Raw genomic sequence first — 16,556 nt, forward strand, 5'->3', positions numbered from 1 at the left:
TTGGTATACTTAGTTAAACCACAATTTTCTACTTTTATCGAAATGCATTATAATCTTATGCAATCTACTGTGGTTTCAGAAGACTTTCTTACTATCTCATTAGATGATAGTGTATCCTTATCCTTTATATTTACCGAATCGACTACAAGTGATATTGCTAGCTTAACCTATTGTACGTAAACCCTTAGACCACATTTTTTTAAACATATAACTTACCCGGTAGTTATATATATAGCTTACGTCCCTGACGTCATGGCAGAAATTTCAAAACTCGCTCCAATCCCCGATTGGGTAGCCAGGTGTACCACCTGCGCGCCCTCCAACGAGGTACCTGGAACCATTCCATGATTCCTCAGATCTTCCCAGCCGCCGCAACCGGCGACATCCTTGGATATTTCTACTCGCTATTTACCTGATTTATTGCAGTTTACTTTGGTGATGTACAATAATTTGGTTTTAACTCTCGCTTGTTTGGATTTTCTTTTGGATATTCTTGAATTACTTTTGGATTTTGATATTTTGACCCTTGCTTGTTAATCTCTTATAAATATTCAAAATGGCCACCCCCCCTTTAACTTTTAGAATGTGTGAGTGGGTGTAAGACCCGGCTTGCTAAGGCCTCTATTGATCCCCACTCTCTCTGCGTTAAATGCAGAGGTAAAGTATGTGAGTTGGGTGATCGTTGTGACGAATGCATTCTTTTATCTGAGAGTGAGTGGCTAGAGTTTGACCGCTATACTCGTAAACTTGAGAGAGATATGCTGAGACGAAGTTCTTCTCGTTCTTCCAGAGACTTTTCCTCTTCCCGTGTCACCGAACCTAATCCTTCCCCTGTAGTGGTAGTTTCAGATCCCACTACTGTTACTGCTAATGAGCCTACGCTAAAGGATATGATGGTGGCTATTCAAGCTCTGGGCGCGAGGGTTGATTCGCTCGCTGCGAACAAAACGCAATTGATGTCCGATGTGAAGCAATTAAAATGTGACCGTGCTAAAAGTGCAGTGAATTTATTTAGTGCAGTGGAGGGTGCGCCTGCTCGGGCCTGTTGTTCTCCCAGTCTTAGACATCTTTCAAGCTCCCCAACCCATGGGAGAAGGAATGTCGAACGATGAAAGGAAACGAAAGGCTTTAGCTCCCAAGCAGACGTCCCCTCGAGCGTGCCTGTTGACGTTTCCCAGGACGTTAGCCCTCACCATAGGAAAGGTGAGGTAAAAGTGGTTTCATCATCCTCGGATGACACAGTACCAAAAAGAGGCTGGCGTCAAGCTTCCAGACCTCTTAAGAGGAAGATGGACAAAGTCGACCAGCCTCCTACCATGACACCGCAAGTTCCTGGTTGTAGCCATTGGAGCAGTCCGGAGCGTTTTCCTTCTTCCGAAGAGAGCTCTCCTGCCAAATGTCCTTCAAGGACGTCGGATTCTGTCAAGAAACGTCCAGTTCTTCCAGTTGCTGGTCAGTTGTCTGAACCGGGCATGACATCGGTTCATGCTCCTCCTTCGCCGTCAGACTGGTTATCGCCCTCTGGACGCTCTGAGCGTTCTTTGAACGGCGTGGATAGCGAACTCGTGATAGACGTGACATCTCCTGTATCACAACGAGTTGACCCGAATTTTAATATGCTACAAGAGATGCAACAGAGACTTTCTTCATTCATGCAAAGTTATCAATCTTCGGACAATAAAAGAGTAGCATGCAGCGTAAGGCTATTAGTCGTGAGGTTCTTGGCGACGAACGTCTTTACATCTCCCCCGTTAAATGTCGTGAGACTGTTCCTCATAAGGAAAGCGGACATAATCTTGACCCCGAACGTCAAGCAACCAAACGTGACACCAGGCATCAAGTAGCCAGACGTGACATTGAGAGTCAAGCGGCCAGACGTGATGTCGTGCGTCCTACTAAACGTGACGTTGAACGTCCTGCAGGATGTGATCTCGAGCGTCCAGCAAAACATGACGTCGAGCGTCCAGCTAGACGTGACGTCGAACGTCCTACAGAGCGAGGCGCCGAGCGTCCTACTAAACGTGATGTTGAACGTCCTGCAGGATGTGATCTCGAGCGTCCAGCAAAACGTGACGTCGAGCGTCCAGCTAGACGTGATGTCGAGCGTCCAGCAAGACGTGACGTCGAATGTCCAGCGAGATGTGATGTCGAGGACGTCGAGCGTCAAGCAGGACGCGACGTCGAGCGTCAAACAGAACGTGACATCGAGCGTCAAACAACTTTATGTGATGCGGGGAGTCAAGAAGTGAGGCATGACATTGAGCATGAGAGCCTCGGACTTCGTGATGACACTGGTCAAATCGGATGTCGAGATCAAGAACGCCTTAGTTCCGATCGCTTTGATCGTGAGCGTTTTACCGAACGTCAAGCGTTAGATCAACAAGGCGACAGACGCGATGATCTGGGGTCTCTTGACACCATAAGTCAGGACCTTAATGAAATGTATCCTGATAAGCACAGCATCGCTACTTTGTTAGAGGAAGACATCTATGATCACCTTTCTCCTGTTGAAGTATTTGAGGAGTTATCAGAAGGAGAAGATTGTAAGACTTATCGTCCTTCAGTGGATCTTAAGAAACTCATGAAAGTTTTTAACGATGAGTTTCCAGATTCTTCTGTGCCCGTTGCTCCACGTTCGCCACCCTCAGAATTCAGGCTTGGGAAAGCGTCGAGGAAGTCTCTTTTTACCAAGATAGTTCTGTCACGGTCATCAAAGAGAGCTCTAAGGATGATGGGAGACTGGATGGAGTCTAAGAAGGACCAAGGAAAGGCAGCTTTCACTTTTCCTCCGACGAGACTGGCATCTAGATCTAGTATCTGGTACGAGACGGGAGCAGTTCTCGGCTTGGGAGTTCCTGCCTCTGCCCAAAGAGATTTTTCAAGTCTAGTAGACGCTCCCTGTCGGTCGGCCATGAGGAAGACCAAGATTCTCTGGTCAACTTCGGAATTAGATCATCTTCTCAAAGGTGTCTTTAGAGCCTTCAAGGTATTAAACTTCCTTGACTGGACTCTGGGAGCCTTGGGGAAGAAGGTTTCTGCCCTTAAAGAGGGTGAAACTGCTAGTCTAATCCATATCTTGCCCTGTATGGATAAAGCGTTACGAGACGGATCTAATGAGTTGGCAGCGCTTTTCTCAGCAGGGGTCCTTGAGAAAAGAGCTCAGATGTGTTCGTTTTTGTCTCTTGGGGTTACTCCCTTTCAGAAATCAGAATTGCTATATGCACCTCTGTCTTCCTCTCTTTTTCCACAAGAATTGTTTAGAGAGATTTCATCTGCGTTAAGCCAGAAGGCCACCCAAGATCTGGTTTCAAAGACGGCAAGAAAGGTTCTACCAACGTCCTTCTCTAGCCGCAAACCAAAGGAAGAAATGCCATTCCCTAAGTTTTCTCAGCCCTTTCGAGGGAAGACTTTCAGCAGGGGTAGCTCCAGGCCCAATGGAAGGAGAACAAAGAGGAGAGAATTCAGAACAGGGCGAAGCAGAGTCTGAGTGCTTTCGCCTTCAGGCAGTAGGAGCCAGACTACACAACTTCTGGCGAGCTTGGGAGAAGAGGGGAGCAGACCTTTGGTCAGTACAACTTCTGAAGGAGGGTTACAAAATCCCTTTTATAGGGAAACCACTTTTAGTTTTAGCTCCAATAGATCTCTTGCCCAGATACAGAGAGGAGTCAAAGAGGCAGGCTTTACAACTCCAAGTGTCTCTCTTGTTGGAGAAGGGGGTCGTAGAGAAGGTGCGGGACTTGCAGTCACCAGGCTTCTACAACTGCTTGTTCCTGGTTCCCAAGAAGATGTTTGTCCAGAAGACGAAGTTCTCCATGGAGACATCAAAGTCAGTCCTTGCAGCAGTAGGAAAGGGCGACTGGATAGTCTCATTAGACCTCCAGGATGCTTACTTTCACATCCCCATTCATCAGAGCTTCAAGCATTATCTGAGGTTCATTTTCAAGGAGGAAGTGTTACAGTTTCGAGCCCTGTGTTTCGTTCTCGGCACCGCCCCTCAAATATTTATTAAACTAATGCTCAATGTAGCAAGAATACTGCACTCAAGAGGCATCAGAGCCTCCCTGTATCTAGACGATTGGCTTCTCAGAGCTCATTCCTACGATTACTGCCTGAAGGATCTTCAATAACTTTGAGACTAACAAAAGAATTGGGTCTTCTTCTCAACAGGGATAAGTCTCTTCTGACACCATCACAAAAGATACTTTATTTTGGGATGGTGATCCAGAGTCGAGTTTTTCGGGTTTTTCTGTCTCCCTTAAGGACGGAGCAAGCCATCTTGAAACTACAATATTGGATGAGTCTGTTGGGAACCCTCTCCTCGTTGGAACAGTTTGTTTCCCTAGGAAGGCTGAATCTTCGTCCTCTCCAATTCCACCTCAATCATCATTGGAACAAGGAGAAAGATCTAGAGACGATGTGCATTCCCATTATGGAATCCATAAGAAGTTGCCTTCAGTGGTGGAACGATCCGGACAGGTTTCAAGAAGGTCACCCCTTAGAAGAAGAACCCAGACCTTGTGTTGTGTTCCGACGCCTCGGACTCGGGGTGGGGAGCAACACTGGGCAAGTTGGAAGTTTCAGGGTTGTGGACAGATGATCAGAAGAGCTTCCACATCAACCAAAAGGAACTGTTAGCAGTCCTGTTAGCCCCCAGAAGCTTCGAAGGGTCAGTTTTGAACAAAGTGGTGCAGGTCAATGCCGACAACACCACAGCCTTGGCTTACATTGTCAAGCAAGGCGGAACCCACTCGATGTCCCTTTACGAGACTGCGAGGAATCTTCTCATTTGGGCAAAGGAAAGGAATATAATCCTTGTAACAAGGTTCATTCAGGGGGAGAAGAACATGATGGCAGACAGTCTCAGCAGGAGAGGTCAAATTCTGTCCACAGAATGGACACTCCATCAAAAAGTCTGCAAGAATCTGTGGCGCCTTTGGGGTCGCCCTTGTATAGACCTTTTCGCGACTTCGAAGACAAAGAGGCTAGAGACTTATTGCTCCCCAGTGCCAGATCTCGAAGTAGTCCACATAGATGCTTTCCTGTTAGACTGGTCCAATCTGGACGTGTACGCTTTTCCACCGTTCAAAATCCTTTACAAAGTGTTACAAACGTTTGTGTCACACGAAGGGACCAGAATGACTCTAGTGGCCCCCTTGTGGCCCTCAAGAGAATGGTTCACAGAGGTACTGGAATGGATGGTGGACACTCCAAGAAGCCTTCCATTAAGTGTAAATTTACTCAGACAACCCCACTTGGAAAGGTACCAGCAAAGTCTTCAAACTCTTCATCTAATTGTCTTCAGACTATCAAAAAACTCACAAGAGCTCGAGGTTTTTCGAAGGAGGCAGCTAGGGCTATTGCAAGAGCAAGAAGGACTTCGACCATCAGGGTTTATCAATCCAAGTGGGAGGTTTTTAGAGAATGGTGCAGAGTCAACTCTGTTTCCTCATCCAGTACCTCTATAGCTCAGATTGCTGACTTCTTGTTATACCTTCGAAGGAAGCGCAATTTTTCATCCTCTACCATCAAGGGATACAGGAGTATGTTAACGACTGTATTCAGGCACAGAAACTTGGACCTTTCGAATGATAAAGACCTACAGGAACTTCTCAAATCTTTTGAAACATCAAAGCAACGGCACCAGGATTCACCAGCTTGGAATCTGGATATAGTCCTGAAGTTCCTTATGAGTGACAGGTTTGAGCCATTGCATTCAACTTCTTTTAAGGACTTCACGATGAAGACTCTATTTTTGGTTAGTCTAGCAACAGCTAAAAGAGTCAGTGAAATCCATGCGTTTAGTAAAAACGTTGGCTTTCGAAATAACAAAGCTATCTGCTCATTACAGTTAGGCTTTCTTGCCAAGAATGAACGCCCTTCTCAACCTTGGCCCAAGGCTTTTGAGATTCCAAATCTTTCGGATGTGGTTGGCGAGGAGTTGGAGAGAGTCCTGTGCCCAGTAAGAGCCCTGAAGTTCTACCTGGACAGAACGAAAGAGTTGCGAGGCAAGTCGGAAGCTCTTTGGTGCTCGGTCAAGAAGCCCTCGTTACAGATGTCAAAGAATGCCCTTTCATTCTTCATCAGACTTTTAATAAGAAAAGCTCATGCACATTGCAGTGAGGCAGACTTAACCCTGGATAGGTACGCTCCTCGGACACCCCTTTAAAGGTATACTCGGTCGCGCGCGACCTTGACTCCGAAAAAAATTCAGGAAAAATTTAGTTATGCATCAATCTGTATTGTTTGACTTGCTAAAAATAGTCCAAAGAATGCTAAAAACTACTGAAAATATAAATGATACCCATCTACAAAATAACTATTTATTGGAAATATATTAAAAATTTAAGTATACAAAAAAAAGACGACGTAAATATTCACAAAAAATAGAAATATACATATACACATAAATCCCTTTAGGGACACCTTAGATGGCAAAGCAACAGCGTGTAATTGCTGGAAATCAGTTGGACCCATAGAAGTCAAGATCTGAAATGAGGAAAAAAGGGTAACTTTTTTTGGCCAAAAAAATTTGTCCAAATTTCATGAATTTTTTTGGGTACCCAAATGAAATAGGAAGAGGCTAATTTTTTTATAGAATAAACTCATATTATCCTAGAACAGAAATACATAATAAAATGTGCACTAAGATGTAATTTACTGTTATATCAGGGGTGAAATCTAAAGGTAATTTTTTGACGGCTTAGTTTCACAATGTAAATTTCTTATGAAAATCATTGTATCTCCTATAAAATATGATATTTATGCATTAAAATATACCAAAATATCACGAATTCTATACAGAACAAGAATATATAGAGATATGCCAACTTACCTTTCGGGTATGTCAACAAAATGGCCGCAGACCGCAACAACTCTTACAGCCCAATCTACCACTTGAAATGAAGAATGGGGTTGCAAACTCCATATTATCATCATCATCTCTTTTTAACTCCATTAGAAGTGTGTTGATGACATCCATGCCGAGGGAATACTGCCTGCTGGCCATTATTGAAGATAAATTCAAAATAAATAGAAAAAAATCAAATTTGCAAAAAATAAAGAAAATTCAGAAATTAGCATTTGAGGGAAAATGGACCTCATGGCAATATATGGCATCTAAGCCAAAACCAATGTCATGCAAGTGGTAGACACACCATCCATCCACACTTTCCAACTATAAAGAACCAAACAAGTATCAACACTGTTCGACAATTTATAATTATGTAATAACTTTGCTGTTTGATCACTTACCCCTATAAAGGTATGTCAGGGTCGAGGTCGACCCCTGGGGGGGTAAAAAAACGGGGAAGGAGGGAAGTTAGACGAAAATCAGTCCTAAAGCAGACAATGGCATGTAGACTAGTCACCCCTTGCAGGTCAATCACTTCCATATTCGAGACAGCTGATGATTTATGGGGAAAAAACAGGTTTTGAAAATGCTGTAGGGGTCGCATACGACCCATCATACCTTTCCAGGGTTAAAGCTTTTGAAGGTCAAGATGCATGAAGTTAGAGCTGTAGCAACTTCAGTGGCCTTCAAGCAGAATAGATTGTTGCAGAGCATTATAGACACAACCTTTTGGAGGAGTAAATCTGTGTTCGCTTCACACTATTGGAAACGTGTCCAGACTCTTTATGAGGACTGCTACACTCTGGGACTATTCGTAGCAGCGAGTGCAGTAGTGGGGGAAGGATCCACCACTACATTCCCATAATCCTAATACCCTTTTCTTCTCTTGGAACTTTTATTTGTTTTTATGGTTGTTTGTGGAGATTGAGAGTACCCGGAACTGGGTATTGGAGGAGGTCCTGTCACATAGAGGTATGTACACCGGTTTGACAGCTCCTAGAGGTCTTCAGCTCCCTGGGAGGATTGCTGGATCTCATAAGGAAAGCGGACATAATGAGGCACAGAATCATTAAAGTCAGCTTCCTTATCAGGTACAAACCCTTAAGCTGGTTTTATTAACTCTTAAGTAAAATTCCAACAATATTGGCTGTCTCTGACCCTCCACCAAAGGTGTCAATCAGCTATATATATAACTACCGGGTAAGTTATATGTTTAAAAATGATATTTTCATTATAAGATAAATTTTTGAACATACTTACCCGGTAGTTATATACAATTTAATTCCCACCCTCCTCCCCTCTAGAGACTATGGGCATGGAAGATCTGAGGAATCATGGAATGGTTCCAGGTACCTCGCTGGAGGGTGCGCAGGTGGTACACCTGGCTACCTAATTGGCGATTGCCGCGAGTTTTGAAATTTCTGCCGTGACGTCAGGGACGTAAGCTATATATATAACTACCGGGTAAGTATGTTCAAAAATTTATTTTATAATGAAAATATCATTTTTATTATGTTTCTTTTGGTAGTAAAGTATGTATTTTTATTTGATCCCAAGAGCAATAGAGAATTGAATCCTTCAATAAAAGGTTTGATTCCTTCGGTTGCTCTATCTTTGTCAGGTAGAGTGGGGAGATGTAAAAGGGAGCTAGTGAAGGGCGAAGAGTTAATAAAACCGGAGGTGAAAAGTGAAAATCAAGAAATGTTGAAAATGGCATATGACAGAGTGAAAGTAAGAGAAACTGGTAATTTAGAGGGGGAGTAGAAGTTAGTAAAAGAAAATTTTGTTGGGATTGCAAGTGATGTGTGTGGCAAGAAGTTTGTGGGAGGCAGCATGAGGAAGGGCAGTGAATGGTGGAATGAAGGAGTGAAGGTAAAAGTGGAAGAGAAAAAGAGGGCATTTGAAGAATGGGTGCAGAGTAATAGTTTAGAGAAGTATGAAAGATATAGAGAGAAAAATGTGGAAGTAAACCCGCACTGTGATAAGGTTTTGTTGTCATCAAAACTTTTCTGACCAACAACAATAGTGCCTAAATCTCTCATTCTTGGAAGGGGTTTTGATAATTCTGGAACAACCAGACTAAACTCGAACACAGTCCCTCTCCTTTTAGCATCTGAATTCACTTCCTGGACCAACGAACAGATCTCATTCAAGGTAGCATCCATCCAAGTATATATCTGCAGTTCATTAGCAGGAACATTGCCTCTACGATATTCATTAATATTACTCTGACGTCTAGAAGACAGAAAGACCCTCAACAGTAGTGGACATGTCTTTCCCCTGTCGACTGGTTTGTCCAGTTTTCGTTCTTCAGCTTTAAACTTGTCCCCCTACTGGGTGTAGGGGCCTACTGTCAGTACCTGTTAAAAGAAATAATAACGAATTAGGGCACTTCTTCGGGGCGGGGGGTGCACTTGAGGGCTATAGAAAATGTATGTCAAATAAAAGTGTTTTTTTCATACAATACGAACCATAAAGCTTTCTTTTACATAAACCATTATGTATTGCAAGGAAAGGAAAAAAATATAAAATATTTTAAGAACACTAACATTAAAATAATTATCTCCTATATAAACTATAAAAACTTTAACAAAACCAGAGGAAGAGAAATAAGATAGAATAGTGTGCTCGAGTGTACCCTTAACCAAGAGAACTCTAACCCAAGACAGTGGAAGACCATGGTATAGAGGCTGTGGCACTACCCAGGACTAGAGAACAATGGTTTGATTTTGGAGTGTCCTTCTCCTAGAAGAGCTGCTTACCATAGCTAAAGAGTCTCTTCTACCCATACCAAGAGGAAAGTAGCCACTGAACAACTGCAGTGCAGTAACCCCTTGAGTGAAGAAGAATTGTTTGGTAATCTGTGTTGTCAGGTGTATGAAGACAGAGAAGAATATGTAAAGAATCGGCCAGAATATTCAGTGTTTGTGTAGGCAAAAGGAAAATGAACCGTAACCAGGAAGAAGGATCCAGTGTAGTACTGTCTGGCCAGTCAAAAGACCCCATAACTCTCTTGTGGTAGTATCTCAACAGGTGACTGGTGCCCTGGCCAACCTATCACACGAGGTTAGGCTGAAGATCAATGGAAGAAAGACAGATGATGAGAATGGAGGAAGCAGTGAAAGATGAAATATCATTGGAAGGAGAAATGATTAATGAAGTAGAATCATTTAAACATTTAGGAACTATGATTTCTTGTATAGGGTCTTTAGAATTAGAGTGTAGTGAAAAATTGAAAAAAGCAAATCAGACAATGGCTAGGTTGAGTAAAATTTGGAAATGAAATCTCTTGAAATTACATATAAAAATCAAACTATATATCAGTTTAGTGAGATCAGTGTTACTCTATGGTCACCATGAAACAGACTCCAATAGATTTAACAGATTTGAGAAGAAAACCCTTGGAGGGATATTGGGAGTTAAATGGCAGGACAGGATTAGAAATGAAACTATAAGAGATTACTTTAAGTGCCATATGTGGAGGATATCATGATGAGTGGTAGATGAAGATGTTTTGGGCATGTTCTTTGCACTCCCCCAGAAAGATTAGTTCACCAAACATTTAGCCAGGCTCTACAAGCCACTAGAAGAGTTGGAAGACCGAGGCCTACATGGCTGAGGACTATGAAGTACGAAGTAGGAGATGATGAATGGAGAAGTATTGAATTAAAAGCTCAAGATAGAGATGATTGGCCAAATCTAACCAAGGCCCTTTGCATCAATAGGCATAGGAGGAGGTGATGATAATGTTGAGGACAATATTCAAGGGTATACTGTATTTATTTAAACTTTAAGCTATTTAAAGATATTGTTATCTAAATCTTAGAAATTCTGACACTGCCCTTTTTTCACAGGGGAGAGTCACGAACTTCATCCTCCAATGGAGGACAAGCCAGGGATAATTGTTCACATCTGTGAGGAACAAGAAGAGATAGAAGGAAATGGGCCCAGACGTCGAATCATACAGACACGTCGACCCCAGGCTTCGTCTTAGTGCCGCTATTATAGATGAAATACAGTAAAACATAATTATGGGATACAATATTTTTTTTTTTTTTGTGTTAAACATATGTTTAAAAACCAAGTTTTGTTAAATCCACTCATATCCTGTTTGTGTAGAACGTGAACTTTCTCATTGCCTTTTTGTATTCAGTACTCATGCATATAGCTTTGGTACTAATACTGTTTCTGTTGCTTCATACCAAAGGTTATATAATATTGTTATATTCAATATATGAGTACATTACTTATATTAACTGATTTATATCATTTACAGAACTTGTTTTTGTTAATGAAGTCATATACTATGGTGTCATATCTTTTATTTCAAATTGGTGCATTTCTGATTTAAGTTTGCTTAATATATAGTTCTCTGTGCTTGAAATTATTGATTATTTATGCATCTAAGCAATATCATAGCTTTTGGAGGTCGGTTGACGAACTGAAATTTGGTCAAGTGAATTGCTACATCAGAGAGAGCTATAGTCCATTTCTTTTAGCGAGGCAGATTTGCACCGACTCGCAACGGTGCCCTTTTAGCTCGGGTAAGTTTCCTGATCGCTGATTGGTTAAAATTATCTTGTCCAACCAATCAGCGATCAGGAAACTTTTCCGAGCTAAAAGGGCACTGCTGTGAGTCGGTGCAAATATGCCTCGCTAAAAGAAATGGACTATAGTTGCTCTTCCAGTCTCGTTAATTTTCTCTACGTATCATTTGTCTTTCATTTAGATACTGACCACTTCATAGGATTTTTTACATTAGTCTTTGCTTCAAGCACAATCTCCCAGTTCTGTGATTTGTAAATTATACTCATTTTGTTTCATTGTAGAGGATCGACAGATGGCATTGTGAAAAAATAAAAAACAATCCGTATGTGCTTTGTGGGAATTATTATCAAGAGGTACTGAGCTCTTCAGCTTGTCATGAGGCTATTAGTATAAAAAACAAGAAATCTTTGACTGCTTGTATGAGCTTGGGTCTGTTAATAGTTATGTAGGATTTTGCCATAATCCAATTTATTGCATATATCTGCATAATTACAAAACAAGACGGCTTATTCTAGTTTAGTATACAATAATGCAGAAAATGCTTTATAAGGAAAGTGGTCTTTTCTTTAGTGAAGGAATTTGTAAGTTTATTGAGCTTGAAGAGAAGTGAATAAGGAAAGATACCTTTAGCTGTGAAGTGTATAATGATTTGTACTTCTTTTCTCTCCGAAGGATTTAATCTTGGCCTTGAACTTGGATCTCAAGTAGGAGCCCTCTATGTGATACACCTTTTTAAGATAGAATGATAGCTCTAATTTAGACTGACACAATAAACAAATAAGAAACAATAAATTTGAAATGCATTTTCATATGGCACCGGAATTCACACATCTTCTAGTGTGAATAGATTGTTACTGTAGCTATTATGAAACTGCCTTCCTGAATGATGAGTGATAACTAGTGAACTTTTGGGGATTTCAATTTATTTCCTTATCATCCTTTGCCTTTCTTATCTTTATCCTTTTTCAGATGTCCGGGCATCTGGCTACTTTATGTACAGTAGATATTTTTGTGTATAAATCATGGAGAATGTGACTGATCTCAGAGTGGTGTACCATATTTGGAATTTTGTAGTTGCTGGAAGCATAATTGAATTGCAGTTGGCAAAAGTAAGTTATTGGAAGGCCACGTGATTTTTGAAAAGTCGTCAGAAAACAAAATCCGGTGAAAATAGTTGGAAGGACACAATTTGGTAACCGATTGTGAAAGTAAGTAGCTGTGCATGATTGTTAAACACCATCTAAAAGCAGTTCAGAATGTTTATTTATTTGTTTTACATTCTGATGACAGGATTGTACAGTACTATCACAGGATGAATATTTCAAAAGAACAATGGAATTTGAAACTGCAATGTGTAGCTGCACAGCTTTTCATGCCTCTTGTGTAATGTTTAGAAACCCTAAAGAAGTAGTGTATCTCATCATTTACTCACGAAAATGATAAAGTGTAGAAAAATTGGTATTGAAGTGTTTGTATATTGTAGCTCTGTGGTGTAAAATGGTCTAACAATCATGCGCTGTTATACCAAGTGTATATTATAGTTTTAAGTTTTAAAAGTCCTGGATGTCATAATTAGTCCAGCGTGTTAAATAAACAATATTATTTATTTATGGGTTATGTATTTGCCAGGTGATATGTTATGTAATTATAATTTATTGCTTTGGGTTGTAATCAGGTTAAGTGTAATGTAAATGTATACTGTAATATAATAAAAGTATTTTCTGTGATAAAGCATTTTTAATGAGAAAGTGATAAAAAGCCGGATTTTTTATAGTGAAGAGAGAATCAAAGAAAACTTGTAACTTTCCTTTTAGATTATTGCTTCTAAAAGAAAGGAAGAAGTTAATCTCTCTCTCTCTCTCTCTCTCTCTCTCTCTCTCTCTCTCTCTCTCTCTCTCTCTCTCTCTCTCTCTCTCTCTCTCTCTCTCTCTCTCTCTCTCTGTTACCTGCAAATGTGTTTCTAATTATCAATTGATAATTTGGATAATCTGTGGCAATAGAAAAAAATATAATTCCCAATCAAATTCATAAACCGTGCAAGAATTTTTTTGTATTTTGATGGTCTTTTTATTCTACATATATATGAAAAATACTTTATTGTACAAACCCATTGAGCATTATATATCTAAAACTGAATTATAAATGTTCCATTCACAAATAAAGATGAATAAATTGTCTGCTGGCTTGATGGATGTACTGTACACTCCTGGTTCCATTTTTTAAAAATGGATTTCGGATGTTGAGTGCAGATGAAGAACAAATCCTTAAGCCATTTCGATGAATTGTTTGCTTCGTTTCCATTTACAAACTCTTCATAAATATCCATTTTGGCTCTCAAAGATAATTTGAATGTCTTACCATTTTTATCTCCCCCATATGAGAGGTTGGTTAGTGCTGTCAGTGCCTCTCTCGTAGTGCACTGTAGGCGTTACTGAAGGGTCTTTGGAGCATTCCTTCGCCCCCTAGTGGCACTTCAAATGCTTCTACTTTAGTCATTCTTACTTCATTTCTTCCATTTTGATATCCAATCTCTTCTAACTTTTAACTTACAGTGTAATTATAGGTGCTACCCTAGACACACCTTTACACTGAATGGTCTGGCAGGCCTCCGCGCCGGGCTACACAGCCCTATTCCATAAATCTAAATCCAATCTTTTTCATTTACCCTGCTCCCTTTACTACCTCACCAATCCTGTGATTTGTCTCCATTAAATTTACTCCTAAGTACTTATACACTACAAAAAGTGAGTTTCCATTCTTCTGCCTTCTGTATCAGCTTTCATTGCTCATCTTTATGGTTTTCAATTACCTTCAACCATAATCTTGCTCACGTTTACTACTTGCTCAATTGTCCTCTTGCAAATATAATACTCTAGACAAATTCCTGTACGTTTTAACCTCCCATCCCAATGCCATCCATGTCTCCTCGACTTTTCACAAGTGACACGGATCCAGATGATCCTATTATTTAGGTGAATAGAAGCCTCTATGAGGCCTACACCATCATCCCTTCATTTTCTTTGATGTAGGATTCTGAAGAATGTCATCACCACCTACACAACTCTACATAGAACCATTGATAAGAATTGGGGTTGGTGAGTACCAGAGTAGCCATGAATAATAATAGTTATTTCAAGTACGTAGTGTACATCACTATGTATCAATGCATTGTAGCTTTTAATTGACATGTACAGTATGTACTATGCATACTGTACTGTACATATTTTTACAAGTACAGTACGCTACATACATACATTATACAGTACTGTACAAGTATTCTTATGTTTATAAAGATACTGTATTTTTATAAGTACAGCATGGTATAAAGTGCATAGATAAAAAAAAAATGTACTGTATAGTGCATGATAGTTAACCTTATATATTTTACAATATTTTTTTTTATAACTGTCCTACAATTGAGCTCACTATAGTACCTTGGGTAAAGGTTCCAAAATGTAATACCAATGAAAAAGGAAAGCCAACTTCTGTTTGAAAACCTGTTGGATAATTGTTTTACTGAACTAGGTGAGACTGTAGGCACCATGGACCTGCCTGACATAACTTAAGATTTCACATAACGCATACTAGACTTTTATAACGATCATCTTTTGCGCAGCTGAGTCCCTCATCAGGCAGAGGCTGGTGTATCTCGAGTAGATAGGGTTAGGAACGAAGTGTGTTGAGGTGGTCTGGCCCTGTTGAAAGAATGGAAAATGGCTGTCTGCTAAAGAAGGTGGTGAATGCAAAAGTTAATTGGAGAAATACAAGAGGAAGGCCAAGGTTTGGGTGGATGGATGGAGTGAAGAAAGCTCTGGGTGATAGGAGGATAGATGTGAGAGAGGCAAGAGAGCGTGCTAGAAATAGGAATGAATGGCGAGCGATTGTGACGCAGTTCTGGTAGGCCCTGCTATTTCCTCCAGTGCCTTGGATGACCCCGGAGGTAGCAGCAGTAGGGGATTCAGCATTATGAAGCTTCATCTGTGGTGGATATTCTGGAAGGGTGGGCTGTGCCACACTGGCAGTACCAGCCGAACTCGGTTGAGTCCCTTGTCAGGCTGGGAGGAACATAGAGAGGAGACATCCCTTTTTTTGTTTCATTTGTTTTGATGTCGGCTAGCCCCCAAAATTGGGGGAAGTGCCTTGGTATATGTATGTGTATGTATGTACCTCCCAAAATTGGGGGAAGTGCCAAGGTAGATATATAATAATCTTTTGCATGCTAACATTATCATGGTCATTTTGCAGTTAAACTTAAACTTATTTGGATTTTGAAAGCATTGGTAGATCTGCTAGTAATAAGTGTATTAAATAATTATAGCAACAGTGAATTGATATCTAGTGTTGGAGTGCTGATAGAAATCTGGTTGAATTGTCAATCAAAAGAGAGAGAGAGAGAGAGAGAGAGAGGAGAGAGAGAGAGAGAGAGAGAGAGAGAGAGAGAGAGAGAGAGAGAGAGAGAGAGAGATTATTAAAGACTGTATTTCATAATGGTGTAAGTCCAATGGCCTCAGCTTCCACGACTAACAAAGCTTAAATAATTTTTCATTTGGTAGTGCTTCCCTGGTTTCATCGTTTACAGTGGAAATGGAGATGGCCCAGTTGAAGGATGGATTAGGTAAGTGTGTTTGGATAGCATGTATTTTTGTGATTCAAATGGGTAACCTCTCGTCCATCTAAAGATTGTTACTGGTAGAAATGTGGTATTTTTGTCCAGTGTGACATAGCTAATCCTTCATGTGCATCGCATCCCAGTGTAACCAGATCATACAGCTTGACTAACACTAAAGGTACCAGTGAGGGGTGGGGGAGTACCGGCACTCCCTCCCTGCACACTTCTTGTAATATTATTCTCATTACTAGGCTAGCTATGAAAAGACCCACCTACTCTAAACTGTTTGAGTGAGAAAACATGGATCTCATGATTTATACCATCGAAGGCAGCACTAAAATCAAGGCCAATCTTACGAACTGTATTTTAATTGACCAGGAGATGTGAGTATGGCATGCATAAGTAGGTTGAAAGTGAATCTGTGAAGAGGCAGAAATTTTGGGGAGAAACTTTCAAAGAAAATTGAGTAATATCACTTAGTAGAAATATAGTATACATTTTGTGTCTTGAGTAATGGAGAAAATTTGATTGAGAAATTAAAATTGCCAT

The 16,556-nt window shown here is 40.6% G+C and overlaps 1 protein-coding gene across 1 annotated transcript in view; it reads left to right on the top strand.

Moving 5' to 3' along the window:
• The window catches only part of sra (RRM_RCAN_like domain containing protein Sra), a 28,695-nt gene extending 15,560 nt beyond the window's left edge, over nt 1-13,135 (top strand). Inside the window, exon 4 of the mRNA XM_068372900.1 lies at nt 10,705-13,135. Coding sequence (XP_068229001.1) covers nt 10,705-10,844 — 140 coding nt within the window. The 3' untranslated portion in view covers nt 10,845-13,135. The remainder of the gene's footprint in view (nt 1-10,704) is intronic.
• The last annotated feature ends 3,421 nt before the right edge of the window (nt 13,136-16,556 follow it).

This window comes from Palaemon carinicauda, chromosome 4 (assembly GCF_036898095.1).
Source record: "Palaemon carinicauda isolate YSFRI2023 chromosome 4, ASM3689809v2, whole genome shotgun sequence".
NCBI classification, from domain to species: Eukaryota; Metazoa; Arthropoda; class Malacostraca; order Decapoda; family Palaemonidae; genus Palaemon; species Palaemon carinicauda.